The sequence below is a fragment of the Heloderma suspectum genome, chromosome 4 (genome assembly GCF_057233095.1).
Source record: "Heloderma suspectum isolate Gila_16-S chromosome 4, 16-S_ref, whole genome shotgun sequence".
Lineage (NCBI taxonomy): Eukaryota > Metazoa > Chordata > Lepidosauria > Squamata > Helodermatidae > Heloderma > Heloderma suspectum.
In genome coordinates, this window is record NC_139461.1 from 41,109,298 (window position 1) to 41,127,253 (window position 17,956).

Sequence of the window (17,956 nt, forward strand, 5' to 3'; positions counted from 1 at the left end):
ATCCCAAAGTCTCAGTGGTCCAAATTATACAGCAGCCCACAAGTTAGATATGTTCCATATTAGCCCGAAAACAAATGAACTAGTAGCAGGGGATGTTGTGGTATTAACCTTGTTATGGACAAATCACTAATGAGTTAAACTGCAGTTTTCAGTTCATATCTTCTGTGGAAGTGGGCAGAAAGGGTGGTGAAGATAGTTCACTTTTGTATTGTGTACTAACAAAGGGCGGTATCAAATGGTGCGCAACTGCTAATGTAAACTATGTTGAACTAGCATAAAGTATGCTAGCGCAAAGCAAATAGTATTCGTTGGCACACCGATTTCTGGAGGAAATCAGCGTGCAAGCTAATGCAATTGGTGTTGCTGTAGCATACTTTACGCTACCGCACTTTACGCTAGCACAATGTAATTTATATTAGCGGTTGCATCTCATTGGATACTGCCCAGAGCTTACTGCCTAACCAAAAATAATATAATAAAATTAAAAATGCCCAACTATCTGGTACGCAACATATGTGATATTTTTGACTACCAAATGTTAAGTATATAGAAAAATCAGACAACCTTGTAAATGTCTTTTTTAGAATTTTGTAGCTGTTCATGTAGCTTGAGGTGCGCCATTATACCAGGTTACTCACTCTGTTACTAGACTTGCAATGGGATTTCTTTTTTGTCTATTTCTTCAAGTGCAGACTTGGCAGCTAAGCTGTCCTCTGTAGTAAATTGAATGATGTATATTAAGCATTTAACTGTAATGAAAGTATATTTGTTTCACATGGTCAATTATCTGGCCATAGGAGAGCACTTTTTATTATGGTTCTGAGCTGCTTATAAAGCTGATTCCCAAACAACCTTGTAAAATGAAATAAAACTGAACGACTTGGAACATGCTCTAATGTTCCTGTATATGGTGGCTTATATAGTATTGTTTATACTGAGTCAGTATATTATAGATCAGTGTTAATTATTACATAGAACTTCAGCTCATTCTATGATGATGATACTATATAAACAGTAGTTAGACCATTTTTTCCCCTTTGGTTTTCTGAAAGCTACTGCAGAACTGCTACATTATATTGAAGGTTATGTGATAACTTACCAAATCACAGTTCAAAAGTTGATTATTGTCAAGGTCAGAAGCAATGTTTACCTTCAGCATATTTTTAATTTAAATTCACTTATACTGCTAAACAGCTAATTTGGATTTGCAAAGTGTATAAGGCCAGAAGATGTATCTGTCAGATCATTGCTTAGCTTGCCTCAAATCAGAATGCCCTTCTGAATCATTATAAAGAAAATAATTATGGCAGGGGTTAATTTTCTTCTGCCAGATGGGCAACTTGATTTGTTGCCAGTTTTCTCTGAGGTTCCTCTGAACTATTCATGAAAAAGAAATATTAGAATACTTGAACTGACTTGGGGAAAGAATATCACACATGGTGTGATGCTTGTCTATAAAATGTTAATGGATGCTTTTTCCATTTGGAAAATTTAACACTATCATAATTTTCACAATTTCTGTGAGATTTCCCCCCCCACACACGCACACACAATTGTTAAAAGCATAGGCCCAGAGCAGTAATATATATTATGCAGAATGTGGAATCCTAGACCATACCACTTGAGTTCGCAGGTTGGGTTATATGTTTTTTTTTTTTTTAATGCACACCCATGTAACAAGTTCCTTTCATTCAGTAAACTGGCACGTCATGGAGAGGGTTTTGTTAAATCGTCATCTCCAGTGTGTGGAAGGTTTGTTTGTTTGTTTACACTGGGAGCAATGCAAATTGAGACCCCCTGCTGTCTCAAACGGCTGAAATCCACCACATCAGCACCCCACCACATTATGTTGGTGATGTGGAAGCTGCTACAGGGTAGTACCTTCCACACCTTTGGAATATGGGAAGCCCTGGCCACGCTGAAAGAACCCAGGCTGTGGTTATTCTCATCCAGTTTCTCACTGGGGCAAGACTGCTATGAGAAGTCCTGTGTTGCATCCACGTTTTACCTGCAATATCAGCTCCTATACTGCAAGTGTGATCAAAAACAGAGGGCATCAGCCTACTGCCTCATTCTGCCTAATCTTACCTGCCCTAGCAATTAACCTGTCAGTATTTGTTTTTTATAAAGTAAGTGTTCGAATTGTGTTAGCAATTCTTTATAAAGTAAGTGTTCGAATTCAGAAAGCCTAATTAATCAGTTTTCTTTTAGAATAGGTATGTGCTCAAAAATATTACCCAAATTGATTACCCAATTCACTGGGTTGTCATGTTATAGCTGCAAAGTCATATTTTATGTGCTTAACCAGAAAGTGCTTTCGCTGCTTGGCTAAGAAATTCTGAAATATAAAATTTTCTCTTGAGACTGATTAGCAGTAATAGATAAAATAAAGACTGGTGTGCACAATGAGGTATGGTTTTTGTAGAGGAAATTGTAATGGGAAGTAGCTACATTGGTAGCAGATGGATTTGATTCCTTTATCTTGGTGATATTGGAAATTCTAGAGTAGCTAACACCCCCCTCCAGATTTCAACTTGGAAAATAAAGAAGAGAAAGGGAAAAAGTTGGTTTTAATTGGCTGAAATCCTGATTTTTAATGCCATTTTCTTTCTTTCTTTAAAAAAAAAAACAGGCAATTTTTATGATTCCAACAAACCCCCCTCCAACATTCCGGAAGCCGGAGCTTTGGTCTGATGAATTTACTGATTTTGTGAAAAAATGTCTAGTGAAGAATCCTGAGCAGAGAGCTACAGCAACCCAACTTCTGCAGGTCAGTATTTCGCCAATTCCTTTTGAGAAGCTGTGGGCCCTGGGGAAGGTTGAATTTATGCCCCCACCAAATGTGAGTCTCCCAGGCCACAACCCACACTGACAGTGTAATCCTGTACTTGATCCTACTCAGAAATGGAGTTCAGTGGGGCTTAACTCCCAGGAAAGTGGGTAAAAGGTTGTAGTCTGAGTTACTTTTCTCTCCTTTGTGCTCAGTAGATGATTGAGAAGCCTGCAGTGATTCCACAGGGCCTGTTCTAGCAAGTGGAAGGGATTCTTTGTTCCCCTCCTCTTGTTATACTGCTTGTTCAGGGAAAGAAAAGGAAATCTGTTTGGCAAATGGCCAGGCCCTCCAGAGAGGCAGATCTCCATTTGCCCATCTCTCTCAACATCTTTGGTATTTTAGCTGCTATTGGGTTTTGTCACTGTTATATTTGGGTTGTTGCTATCTCCTTCATTCTTCCTGCTCCAGGGAGAACCATTTGTAGCAGCCAGAAAGTCTGGATATGACTTATTTGACACCCCCCCCGTACCTTTCTCTTTCCTCCTTCTTAATCCTTCCTTGCCTCTTTCTCCCCTCTCCTTCTCCCCTTTCTTTATTGTTTTTGAGTACTAAATTGGATATTGCACAATAAACTCATATGCTTGGTCTTGTCGCTGAAGACTTGGTGCTCTTTAAATTTCTCCAGTTATAATCCACTTAGTACTTGGTTATTTTCTTCTTGTGTGATGGTGGGAGAGAAATGCAACCTCAAGTGTGGCACAACTGCATTTTTGTGATATGTTTCTGTAACATAACTGTCTGTCTCCATATAACCTTGCAGAACAGTATCACCTCTTTTTTATTTTAGATGGAGCCTGATGAGTGCTCCAGCACTATTTTTCACAATGCAGAGTGGAAAATCAACAAGGAAGATTAAAGGGCATAACCTTGCTGCTGTTTAAGCTCTGGGAAGTTCATTTTCCCTCATTAATGGCATCACAGGCAATGACAAATTGGAGCTCATGATATTTATACAACTATATGCCACATATCAGTTACAACAGCACTGGATATGTCACTTTCCAGATTACAAATCCAGAGGAACAAGGTGATGTTCCTGTCACAACAGCAGTCTTGGGGGAGATACCTGGATTATGTGTAGCAAATGAATAATAGTACATTACTTGCACTAGAATCTGATAGAGTGGGAAGTTTGTAAGCTGAAGTTACAAAAAGGGATTGTTACAGTCTTCATAAGAAAAAAGCAGTAATATTGTTGGCACCATTAACAGCACCATAAGGGGTCTTTTGAGGATACACCATTTTTCTTTCTTATCCAGAGAGTGGTGAAATCTTAACAGAGGGCTGATTGAAGCAAGAGTACAATTTACAAATTTCCCCCCTATTTTTTTTTTTAAAAGTCCCATTAAAAAAATTAGATTGTTTTCCGGCTGGAATTAATGCAAAAATATTAATAGAATGGACAAGATTTTCTGGAACCTTGTCTTCTAACTAGGACTAAATTTGCACAAGTGACAATGCATATGCAAGTTTTTAAACAGGAGTAAACTATATTTAAATAGGTGGTGTTTTTTGTTGAATGTCATCTGCCCATCCTGAGGATTTTAATCTTGCTTCATTCACATTTCTTCATTGCCAGTGGCTGAGTGATTCATGTCCTGTTAAAATACAGGTTTGCTCAAGCCATAGTGCCTGCTCTGCTTATGACCACTAATTTGCATTGTCAGCTTGTTAAGATGAATTAAATAGTGTAACTGAATGCATTAAAAAGTTTGTTTTTCTATGTCAGGCTATCTTTGCTTTGTTTATTTACCACCTAATTCGCATTTCCTTCGGACAATTATATCCTTAACTGTAAAGCAGTTGTGTTTTGTAGTAACATTCTTCTCATGGTTGCTGTTTACCTAAACAAACAAAAAGGAAAATCCTATTTAGTTGCAAAGCAGTTAAACAGATCATATGTTCTCTTATTCCAGATTTTAATTGCTGTCCAAAGGGAAATGCTCTTTCTTGCGCTGCTCCGTGAAGTTGATTGACATGTTTTTTTAACATGTTACTTCTATTTACACTGTATGTACATATTGTCTGTAGGCTCCATTTTGTATAACCGTGTGGGTTTATTTTCTAGCATCCTTTTATTAAGAATGCCAAACCAGTCTCAATTCTAAGAGACCTGATTACTGAAGCCATGGAAATTAAAGCAAAAAGGCATGAAGAACAGCAGAGGGAACTGGAAGAAGAGGATGAAAACTCGGTGTGTGAGAATTTGATTAAACATTCTATGTATTTTTGGACTTTTACATAATCTACATCTTCTTAATTGGTTCAGCTGTGATCAAGGGGATTGCATGCTCCTGGATTTTTCTGAGTTTCCTTCTCGGCAAGTGCCACACGCAACCTCCAGTTCACAAAGCAGTTTGTCACAAGTGTTTTTAAAGGGGGATGTGTGTGCGCGCGTGTTTGTGTGAGAGAACAGTATGTATGCAACTGCTTCATGTTTCTTTTTAAAAGTTCTTGTGCCAGAGTTCAAAGAATATCATGGCTGCTGTTGCTGCCATGCATGGTCTGCATTCTCGCACATGTCAAGTAACGCTTGTATGATTAACACGACATTCTATTTCCAGAACTGAACATAGGAAGCCGCCTTATATTGAGTCAGATCATTGATTCTCTGCTGTTTGACTGGCAGTAGTTGCCCGTGGTTTCAGACAGGAGTTTTTCCTGGCCCTACCTGGTGAAACCTAGGAATACACCTGGGGCATTTTCCATGAGCATTGAGCTATGGTCCTTCCTAGTTTGGAATGAAAATTCTCAAAAACATCAGAATTTGCTTATATTCTCTCTCTCCTCCTCCCTGTTTGAGTCAGGTTTAGTATGCTGAAAGTCGACGTTATAGTACAAACCTAATAATTCAGCAGGTTAAAAAGTAAGTTTGTGGTGCAGTGTGAAATAAAACTAAAGTTGAGGAGGATCGTGAATGCATCTCAGAATAGGAGAGCTCGAATGGGACACCTGTAGCCTGGGCAGCTCTCATAAACAAGTGGCACTGTCTACATTGTTTGAAAGCTGTGCTGGATATGATGAGAAATAATGCTCTTGAAATTGAGTTTAGGCATGTTACAGGAATAGCTTGTCTGATGAGAATGTATTCTGACAAACTGACATGTTTTGATAGGTGCTGAGGTAATTTTACATATTTTTTTAATTAAGTAAAAAGTGCAGGCTGAGTACTCTACAGAAGGTTAATCCCAATATCAAAGTTTAAATGTTAGTTTAAGCATTACTAAACATGACCGATCTCTTCTTTTATGCATTTTTGAAGTGTGATGCAAATTTGATTCTGAGGTCAGGCAGCTGTATTATGGAAACGTAAAGCAACTCGTTGCCTGGCAGCCCCCAAGAAACATGTCCAAATATTTATTTCTATGAATCTTTTAAAGAAATGAACTAATAATCAACACTTACTGTATTTCTTTTCTTCACATCAAAATTCCTTCTGTACTGGAAGATTGCTTAAAACACTTATAGTGAATAATTTCACATTATGAACATTTTTTTGTAATTTTGCCAAAGAACAAAAAGTACAGTCATATTATCAGTGTAGTATGCTTTCTTCCATGCTACTAATTCCTACACTTCCACATCCTTTATGTTCCTGAATACTTGATGATATTTATTGATTTTTTAAAAGAAGAATTGGAAATATGATGTTTACTTTTCTGTTGACTCATCCCCTTTGTTTTCAGTCCTCTTAGAGATTTTCCATCACATTTTTCAAGTATCTCTCAAAATATGAAGGATTGAAACTTAATTATTTTTAATACAGGCTTAGATGTGGGTACACAAAAGATGTGGGTGATACATGCTGCCCACCTGTACTTAAATCATGATTATTCTTATGAAACATGTTATATTTATGGCAAGCAAGGACATTTGTATTTTTATCGTATTTTTTTAACTTTTATTATAATGCCATATACTTTTATGGCATCATTCATCTTAGTTTCTAAATGTTCATCAAGTAATTGAATCACATGACTTCTTGGAAGAGAGAGAAACAAATATGATTTAAGTGTACCATTTTTAGAATCACTTGTAAAATAGCAAGCTAACTGGCATTAAGAATGAAACCATGAAAGAATTTAACTTAATATATAGGGTTCCATTCTCAGTATTTCTGCAGATAGTCATTATTAATGTCTATCATCTTTCATCAGAGCAAGCTCTATGCATAAAAATAATGTAGATAATTCATTGGTACTTTAAGGGTGTAACTTTACTCCAATAAATAGGACATGAATATTTGTTGAAAAGGTGTATGCTTGCTTAAATCCCTGGGTCCTTTTAGAGTCCTTCTGTATTTTTATTTCTTCATTTTATATTCTTGTATCTCATACATTTACTACAACAGTTTTTGAAAGGAACTGTGACTATCTGCACACTTTTTCCAAAGGCAATGGTGAGATGTTTATTGTTTAAGGTACTAAATTTTGTTCCTGTGCAAGTCTTAAAGGTTAAGCATATCATATGCCATTGTTCTTAATTGTCTTTGCTGCCCTCTAGTGCTCTTTTCTATATAGACAGAGATTAGTTAAAATTACTATTGGATTCCTAGATGGATCTCGAATACTTTATCTTTACTAGCTATAAAAGAGAAGAAATTATACATTTTATTAAACTCAGCTATTATATTTATATAATATTATTTATAGCATCTAGGATATGCAAAAATACTTCACCTTTTCTGAAATTCTTCAGATAGTTGTGAAGGAAGGTTCTGCCTATTGAACTAATAAAATGCACGCAGTTGGCAGAAATGTGTGAGCCATACTTCATACTGTAGGGGAGGTAAAGGCAAGCCACATAACTAGCCAGTTTGACCTACTCAAAATATTTTCCTGACCCAAAATGTGCATGCCAAACCCTAATCATGAACATAATTCAAATCTATTGAGACCTCTCTAAAAATAAATGATCTTTTTAATCACAAGTTCATTCGATCCATTAACCATTAATTACCCTAGATAAGTTGAAATGCACAATTGTTTTGAAGAGTGCAGTATGAGCAGATGATATAGATTACTGGTGCCTCATGTGTGTACATCAGCATGACCATTGACAATTATATCGAGCAGAGTGATTTTAAAAATGACTACTCATTACCTCCTCCTAAAAAGCTAGTTCTAGTATTGGTATTAGATTTTCTTTTAACCGTTCATTTAACAAGATTTCAACTTCATTTTTTCTTCAAGGCATTCACACTATGTTGCTCTTCTGGTCCAACTATCTAGGTTTGCCTTGCCCAACCTGATGCCCTCCAGATGTGTTGGACTACAACTCCCACCCTCCCCAGCCAGGATGGTGGGAGTTATAGACCAACACATGTGGTGGGCACCAGGTTGGGCAAGGCTGGCCTAGAAATGAATCTCTAGTCTAAATTCTTTGGCAGATGCTATCATTGCTTTTATAGAAAATTTAGAAAATGCTGAATCTGAAATAAAGAACTTGCAGAATAGGTAGAAAGATGAATTCCAGCAAACTTTATAAGTGAAATAATTTTCCCCCAGCCATACTACATACAATTACTTGACCGCTTAATGCAGGGTTTGTGGCCCCCAAACACAAGTTGTGTGGTCCCGTGTTCCTCTCATGCTACCGCCAAATTCCTCCCCGCTGCTGATTAGCATCACTGCTTCTGCCCTACTGATGGCTGTCAGGATTGCTGGGAGGAGCAAGCCAGAAAACCCCGCTTTACCTGGGTGGCACTGTAGGAGCTGGCATCACGGCTTCATGGCTTCCATGCTGCCATTAGGAGTGCAGAAGCAGCAGTGGCGGTCAGTGTCACTGGGAGGAGGACAGCGCTAAGCCTCTTCCTCCCCCTGGAAACCTCAAAACAGCTGCACTGTTAACAGTGGCATAAAAGCAGTGATGCCCGTTGGGATTGCTGGGTGGCCGGGGTGGAGGAAGCTTTAGCCTCCCTCCGTCAGCAGCCCCCAAAACAGCTTCTCCTTCCCTCAGCAGTCTCCCCCCCATGTGTTATAGTCCAAAACATGTGATGGGCACCAGGGTGGGCTATATGTGCAAGCAGCCCCCCCCCACCCCCAGCAAGCCTTACCAAAGCTTGATGTGGCCTTTGGGGCCAGAAAGGTTGTGCATCTTTGACTTAATGAAAGAAGGTTCTAATATTTTATTTTATTTATTTATAAAATTATTTATGATTCACCTGTTGGTTGAGAAAAAGTGCCCCAAGATCAATTGCAATTTTAAAAAAGGACTTTTTCTCTTGTTCTTAATTTACCTTTAAAGAACAGAGCGGAATTAATTACATTTAAAATAAGGTAAAAAGCCATGTGGGGCAAAAAAGTTTTAACAGCCCATCTAAAGCTAAATCCTCCCTAGTGAGAAAGTTCCAAAATCTGGGTGCTACCAGAGAAAAGGCTCTGTCCCATGTTCTCACCAACCTGGCTTTTCTTGGTGGTGGGGCAAACAGCCTCTGAAGTAGATCTTAAACTACAGGCAGGTGCATATGGGAGGAGGTGGTCTTTCAGTTATCATGGCCCCAAATGGCTTAGGGCTTTATAGCTAAAACCAGTATCTTGAATTGCACCCGGGAACAAATTGGAAACTAGTGCAATTGGTGCAAGGCAGAAAGCAATCTGGGATTTTGCACTAGCTGTTGTTTGCAAACACTATTCAGGGGCAGCCCCATATAGAGCATGTTGCAGTGATCTAAACAGGAGGTGATTAAGGCGTGGGTCACTGTGGCCAGATCCACCTTCTCCAAGAAGGAGTGCAACTGGCACATCAGTCAAAGCTAGGGAAAGACTGCAGCTGACTGATCTTTCAGGAGTAATGCTGGGCCAAAGAAGCACCCCCAAACTGTGAATCTAGTCCTTCGGAGGGAGTGCAACACTGTCCAGAACAGGCTGTATCTCCAGTCCGGGATTAGCTTGTCTGCTGACCAACAGTGCCTCAGCTTGTTAGCTTACATTTTATATTTTCCAGGGTTCTTAATTGTGTGGAATGCCTCCACAGATATAGTGGGCGCTCCTCTTCAGACCATTGCCCTACACGAGTACAGGGCAATGGAAACATGCAAGGAGGGGGGCGGGGCTTGAGTGCTCCTTCCCCCGTGTGTTTACTCTGCATGTTAAGAGAATGACTGAACAGGGCTATAATTGTATCTAGTAACCGAGAACATAAGTTATTTTAGAAATAATTTATAAATGAGAGAACCGATTATTAGACTTTTACTTCTTCCCCACCAGGAGGAGCACCGATCTGTTCCTCATATTAGCAGTATAGTGGCACTATCCAGTATAGTATTTAGGGACTAAATGTGTCTTGAGGGAATGTCTCAACTTGTTCTTTTATGGTAAGAGGTCGTGTTTAATAAATATCTCGGAACTACAAGATTATTTATAGAGATGGATGTGAAGAGTACCATATTAAGGATAAGCACCGGCTTGCTTTATAGACATTAGATATTTCCTGTTTAATATTGAATTTCCTGTTTAATATTGAATGTGGCTGGAATATCAAGGGGTTCGGCATATTAGTACTGTAATGAGGAGATACAGTGGTATAATGTTAGACTTAAATGGCTTACATAAATGATACTGTTTTCCATCTTCCCATCCCCATTTCATCTCCCCCCAAATGTGGGTGTTCAGGTTGAAAGGCCTGACAGGTCATGGATTTCACCATATGATTAATGTTGCTTTAGTGCAGAGTGCAAGAATGGTTCCATTATACTTATCTGGCTTGTCAGTCTTTTGCAGACTTGCCTTGAGAAAAGCAGATACACGTTATATTCTTATTCACTTAGTTTGAGCAGAAACAAAATAGGAAAAACTTTTGAGTGCTCAGCAGACGTCTTCTATCAGGAAGCAGGCTTGTAAAACCCATTGCTTCCTCGATCAAATGTTTCTCTTACTTCAATGAGTATCTTGTTTGATGTGCTTATTATGTTTAGGCAAGTATAGGGAAGAGACATACCATTTTGCATAGCTCAGCAATGCAGTTAATGGGGGTACAGGATGATGCTTGGATTTCCGAAGAGAGAGCATGTATATGTGACCCTCTCGTAGCACTCCAGCTTTGTTGTTGTTGCAGCTGTCGCCACCGCTGCTTATTCAGGACTGCTCAGGGAAGTCCTAATTCCTTCATTATTTGGAGGGAATGAAGCCTGGCTGGAAAGTGCTGGTCCCTGCCTGACTAGCCAGCAGTTGCTGCCCCTCCATGAGAAGTTCCTGCCTCTCCATGAGATGTGTTTAAACACTTCCTGGCTGCACCACTGGCATCTGTAATCTAACATGGACCTCTGTTGCATCCAGGCATGGAATCAGGAGTATATGCTGAATATTCAGTGTGGATGAAGAAGTTTTGTATGGACTTGAAAGGGCTGTAATAAGATCATCTGTGAGAACAGTTCTTTCAGTTCTCTTTCTGGGGATGTGGCCAGATCAATATTGGGGTGAGGTGGTCATGTTACTTATGCTGCACAGGCTGGACTGGTTACAGTGTGTTTCTGAGTCCAATTTGAAGTGCTTCGTTTGACCTCTAAAGTCTTAAACGGTTTGGAACCAAATTACTTGAAGGACTGCCTTCACCCATATCAGCCTGCCCACACTTTAAGTTCAACAAGAGGGGCCCTTCTCACTTGCCCACCTGTGAGGACAGTTAGGTGGGCGAGTACATGAGAGAGGGCCTTTTCAGTAGTAGCCCCACACCTCTGGAATGGGTTGCCATCAGAGGTCTGTCAGGCCCCAATATTGCACGCTTTTAGGAAGGCTTGGAAAAACCACTTGTTTACTTTGGCCTTCCCCTAATTATGTGTGTGCATTTTAATGATGTTTTGTTAGATTGCTGTTTTTGTGAAATTGTATCAGTCTACTTTGTTCCTGTAAGCTGCCTGGGAGGGCTCCTGCCCTGAAAGGCAGCCTAGAAATATTTTGAATAAATAAATAAAATAGTTCAGTATACAAGCAAACACTGGGTAAATAAATTAAAAGTGGCAGAAGGTTGGGAATGGATACTTTCTGGAGAGGAACTTATGAAATGTAATCAATTTAATTTCTTAAATGTTGAATGGAATTTGTGGTATATATACTGAATTTGTGGTAAATATGCTGAATACTGAATCAGTTGATATAGGCTTGTATCCTATGTTTTTACTTCATGTGTAGAAGGAGAGTTGTACTTGGGGAAGGACCCTTTCTGTGAGCGATACTCTACTTCAGTGAACAGAAGCTCCTTCTGCTCACTGGGTGAAAACTTAAGATCCAAGCCAATATATCTGTAGTATAATCTCAGAAAACTGAAGACATTCCCATTGCTATAATAGTAACAAATTGTTCTTTTTCATTATATACCTGTAAATTAATTTGTTTGAACTACTTGGCTTGGGTCCAGTAATAATGAGAGGAAAGAGGAAATGCATTAGTGCTGTTCTGTGAGCTCTTGCTCAAGACGTAATGGAAGACCACAGAAGACCACTTCAGTACCACAGGGATTGCATTACAGCAGCATTCCCTAACTTGGTGCCTTCCAGAGGTTTTGGGCTATAAGTCCTAGAATTCCTGCTGGTTGGGGCTTTATAGGAGCTGAAGTCCAAAATATCTGGAGGGCACCAGGTTGGGGAAGGTGGCATTATAGTATAGGAAACTGTGAATAAGGAAAATATGGGCTGGAGTGTGCAAGCGCTACTTGGTACACTAGGGCTTGAGGATGAGCTTGTGCAAAGTTGTATGCAAGAGCTTCTGTGACTGGAGGAAGTCCTCTGGACTTGGGATTACTTTTCTCATGCAGTGCTGTTTTGCTTTTTTCTCTTCTGTGAGTGAAGATGCTTTCCGCTAGTGGTAGGGCACTTCTGGATTCAACCCATGAATTATACACTGATTATACAAAGGAAATAATTGATGGTGGTAGTACATCTGACAGATTTAAAAGTGACATGAAGAAAAGGCTAATAAACTGAAATTTATCTCTGTGAATGTAACTTACAGTGTAATCCTAAACATGTTTACTCAGATGAAAGATTCCAATAGCGATTACCTCTTTATAAGTGTGCACAGGATTGAAGGCTTAATTAGTTGATTTAAAAGAAGCACGATTAACCATGACATATTAGGCTTTTTAATTCAGGAAACAAGGTAGTGATTTCATTGACTGCCTTGTGACTCCTACTTAGGCATATGGATTACACTCCCCATATATTGGATTGTATCCAATGGTAGCTTTGGGCTAGCAGAAATCACTTCTGCTTGCTTAAGGTGAAGCACCCAATTTTTGCCACTCCTATCTGCTGCAGCTCTGTATGCTATATCCCATAGTGTTCCAGAGGATTCCCCAACCCTCAGGAGCAATCTTTTAGGAAGCCAGATGGCTGTATTGGGTAAGATGGATTGGCAAAAATGTATGCTCTGCCCTTTGGCAGTGTTTTCTGCTAGTGCAAAGCCATAATTGGGCTTTTCATACCCATTGTATGAAAATAAAAGGAATATTTATCTTTCAGTAGGCTGGAGAAAAATAACAATTCTTGAAAAATATCCATACAAAGCGTTAGTAATATGACACTTAAAGCAGATTTTTTCCTACCCTGGTAAAGTATCTGTATTTTTTAAATTCTGTCATGGGTATCATGGGACAATCAGTGCTTCCTAAGATTACTCCCCACCCTGGAGAGCAGGAACATTTCCTTCAGGATAGTTTGCATGGCACTCATTAGTGGTATTTGGGCTTTTCATTAGCCACTGAAATCTATAGGACTGTTTTGTAAACTTGATGTTAGAATGGGCTGTGGAAGCATATTGGGCTGATCTTATTTGACCCTCAAAGGAGACTTAAAATCAAAGAATTTGTTTTTTATTGAGTCACCTAAAATTAGACACTTAATTGGAAGCTTTTATACAATCAAAAAGCAGCTCTTTTGCATTCTGATGTTTTTTGTGGGTTGTAGAATGTGCCCTTGTAAAAGGACTTGAGGCAGAGAACAGCATGTTAGTCCTTAAATAGCTGGGATATTGTGCACATCCTCTAAATCTGACTTCAGAAAGAGAGTAGGATTTCCTAATAATGTTTTCAAATACTTCTATTCCATATGGGTTTTATGATTCATGAACTGGATTATCATCAGTTCTCTGTTTTACATTCCTGGCACATTACTGCCACTGATTGGAAATGCTTTTGTATCCTTTGCTGGAATTAACTTTGTTCCAGAGTCCCGAAGCATCTGCTCAGCAGATATTTTTCTACAAAGCATCAACAGGTTTTTGTCTTGCCCCTTTTATCATAGCTTAACAAACCTTTAAGTACATACAAATGAGGGGAGTTGGCCTTGCCAGCTGAGATGGGTTTTTGAAATGATACTCAATGCCCTTTTGATCTCTTGGACTCTTGTCTACTGAGGTTTTTATGCATGTCCCTAGAGGAGGCGCCATAGCCCTTGCTTCGCATGCAGAAGGTCCCAGGTTCAATCTGTTTAATCTCTAGTTGAAAGGATCTTGGGTAGTAGGGCAGGGAAGGTCACTGCCTGAGGCCTTGGAGAGCTACCACCAATATGTGTAAACAATATTAGGCCAGTAAACCAATGGTATGACTTCGTATAAGGCAGATTCATACGCCCTGTTTCTGCTTTGGGAATTATTTTCTCATTTGCTCTCCTATTGATTTCATCTTTTTGCTGGTACTATGTAGAAATTGTGTGTTTTGGTGTTACTAGTGGGGGAGTTTCCAGAGATATGGAGAATTATCTAGGTAGAATGGACAATGACGTGGGAAACCATGCAAGATTAAAAACAATTACTTTTATAGGATATATTTTGGATAGATATTAGTAATTCAGGGAAAGTGCCAGGTTTTATAAACCTCTCCCTAATATTGCTCGTTGCCCCCAACTTTCATGTCAGCTCTTCATACGTAATATTTAAACCGAACCTAACTTATCTAGAAGCAATGGGCAAGAAGCACTGAGAGAGATGTAATAAAGTAATGTAACAAGCAATAAAGGTACACAATGATTTGGCTGCAGGGTGGGGAGTGGGTATGGGGAAGAAGAGTGGAAATGAGGAAAAGAACCTTTAATCCTTAACCGGACATATCCCAAAGTTCAATATGATAAATGAGAAATATTACCTTAGACCACATGTTTCATCGTGTTATAATTTAAGTGTGACAGAACACTAAGCCAGCAAAGCTTAAAAGATACCAAATGTGGGATTGGAGGTTCTTGCATTCTCAAGATCAGTGTGTTTTGGGAAGTAATTCCTACTTAAATGTTTGTTTGCAGGATGAAGATGAGCTGGACTCCCACACCATGGTGAAGACTAGTTCAGAGAGTGCAGGCACAATGAGGGCCACAAGTACGATGAGTGACAGTGCTCAGACAATGATTGAACATAACAGCACCATGCTCGAGTCAGACTTGGGGACCATGGTGATAAACAGTGATGATGATGAAGAAGAAGATGAAGATGGAACCATGAAAAGTACGTTTCATTTTCCTTTTTATTTAAAGCATTTAATGTTGTTTTTCCCTGTAGTACATAACTTATTAGCAGTAAACACTCAAAATCAATTATCTTGTGGATTTTACAGAATAATATTAGAGTTAACAACTTGGGAAAGGAGATAATTCATATAGATATTGGCTGCATTCTTGTGGTTTTGCGAATGAAATTAATGGGTGTATTTGAGCTTTGTTCTTAATTTTCCCTGGCAGCAGCTCTCTGTTGGCCTGTTTGTGTGAGCCACCAAAACAAACGACCAACCAGAAAAAATCCATAAACACATGGATTTCTTCTGCAAGATGACTCAGGACCTCTGGATTGCTGCCTTCCGAGTATTAGTTGTATAGACTTTGCATACTTCATGCTGTATTATGGAAATAAGTATATGTTTTTAAATGATTGTGTTTTTATTTAAGTTATACAACATTTTACTATAGGACAACTGGAAAAAGTATTATGTATACAAGAGCTATAGGATGCTTTGCATTAAAAGGCATTTTATCTGCTAGATAGATGGACAACATTCTGCAAACCACGAGCCATTTGGGCTCAGTTCTGTGATATTAATATAAACTTATAACCAGGAGTTATGATTGAACAGGTTTAAGTATTTTTAATGATGTGGATGTCATAAAACACTATACCTCTTGGGAAGATAAATGTTCGTTGTTAGGGTTGATTGAATTCCTTGTCACAAGCTTTCTCTATCTCTCTTCATACTGCTTGCCTTCTGACCACTTCACTGTCCAGAGTGTCCATTGACATATCCTAACTCAATTTGTTTGCCATTAAGTCAAAGCAAGCTTTGTAAGAGCTGAGGTGCTGCATCAAACGAGAGCTTCTTGCAGCTCACTCCTCTCTTCTGGATAACTGAAAGGAGTAATTTAAGTTTAGCAAAAGCCCTGCTGGGAGATAAAAAACTATTGACGTGACTTAACTCCTGGCAATGCAAAGTGTCTAAAGTTTACTCTCCAGAAATGCAGAACGAGCTTCAGTTGCCAATCTGACGGTTATCTTACCGTATGTCTGATGAATACACATGTGACAAAATTGGCCCTGTATAATCTACTGTCGGGATGAACTGAGATAGCTTTATAAGCCATATTAAAGTCTGATAAGTTTAAAAACTTTTTTGTATGTCAGAAACACCCATGTTGTGATTTGTAGAAGTGGAGCTGGCAACTCAAGTCAGAGTTTTATTAATTTTGTGATGGTTGTGTACAGTAGACCAACGATCTTTATCTTCAGCTGAAACATAATAAACAGTTTTGTTGTTGAGTGATGACTCTGAGTAGAATGACTCAATCCATAAAACACTTAATACACGTTTTAATTTGTGTCTGATGCTGAAATAGGTATTTGCTTTATAAACTTTGTGGATAATGGGGAGATTTATTACCCCAATCTTGAACTGATCAAATTTAACATGTGGTAGAAGGCTATTATAAAGCATCATGAAGATAGTGTTATGGAAAGCAAGTGTGAGAGTACTAAGAACAATGGATAAATTATTCTGGATAGAGATTTATTAACATGGAAATATGTACAGCTTTCTAGCCCATGGCATATCTGAAAGCTATGCTATACTGTTCTTTAAGAAAATACTATTGAGGTGTAGACACAGAACCTGTGCTGTGAATTGCAGAATGAATACCCTTTCATTTTTGCATGTCCAGTTTCCTATATGCACTCTAGTCTCTGCTGAAAACACATGGATTTGTGGAATACCATAGTCCATGGGTGGGGAACTGCTGGTCATGGACAGGGACTAGCCTATGGAGTCTTAAGAACATGCTGGATCATACCAAAGATGAAGCTAGTCCAGCATTCTGTGCTCACAGTGGCCTATGCCTATGAGACATCTACAAACAGGACATGAGTGGGTAGCACCATCCTGCTTTGTTCCCTAGCAACTGCTATTTGGAGGTATACTGCCTCAGATACTGGAGGTAATATATAGCCATCATGACTGGTAGCCATTGATAGCTTTATTCTCCATGAATTTGTCTAATCCCCTTTTAAAGATGATGATTTAGGGTTATAAACAATAGAACTGATCTGAATGGAATTTTTAAAGCAATCCAAGTTGGTGGCCATAATTACATCTTGTGGTAGTAAATTCCATAGTTTAGCTATTTACTTTGTGAAGAAGTACCTCCCTTTATATGTCTCGTATCTTCTACCGTTCAGTTTCATTGGATGAGCCTGGGTTCTAGGATTATGAGAGAGGGAGAAAATTTACCTGTATCCACCTTCTTAACATCATGGATTTCTACACATCTGTTGCTTCCTTTTTTATTTTTTTCTAATACTTTTTATTCTACTTTTATCTTTATAAATGAACCAAAGAACACCAACAACATAATAATCTTCTACAGTTTCCAACATTACAGTATTCTTAAGAGGACCCATCAATAATGAAATAGAGAAAAAAGGAGAGGAAGAGAGGAGATAATATAAAAAGGAGAGAGAAGGGCAAAGGGGAAGGAAACAGAAAAAGAGAAGAAAAAATGCAAAAACAAAGCAAAATATAAACAGAAGTTTACATAACAAACTTAAATTTAAACTACATTACACATAAATTTCAAATATCACTCTACTTAAAGATTATACCAATGTTACAGGTCAATACAGCATAAATAATCAATTTCAATATTGATTACTTCAGGCCTAT

The 17,956-nt window shown here is 38.6% G+C and overlaps 1 protein-coding gene across 10 annotated transcripts in view; it reads left to right on the plus strand.

The window, feature by feature from the left end:
* The window catches only part of STK3 (serine/threonine kinase 3), a 186,009-nt gene that overhangs the window by 72,841 nt on the left and 95,212 nt on the right, over positions 1-17,956 (plus strand). For 9 of the 10 annotated variants that reach the window (XM_084849044.1, XM_084849046.1, XM_084849047.1 and 6 more), the window contains exons 7-9: positions 2,633-2,770; positions 4,902-5,027; positions 15,063-15,261. In XM_084849044.1, coding sequence (XP_084705170.1) covers positions 2,633-2,770; positions 4,902-5,027; positions 15,063-15,261 — 463 coding nt within the window. The remainder of the gene's footprint in view (positions 1-2,632; positions 2,771-4,901; positions 5,028-15,062; positions 15,262-17,956) is intronic. The other variant, XM_084849050.1, reaches the window with a different exon arrangement.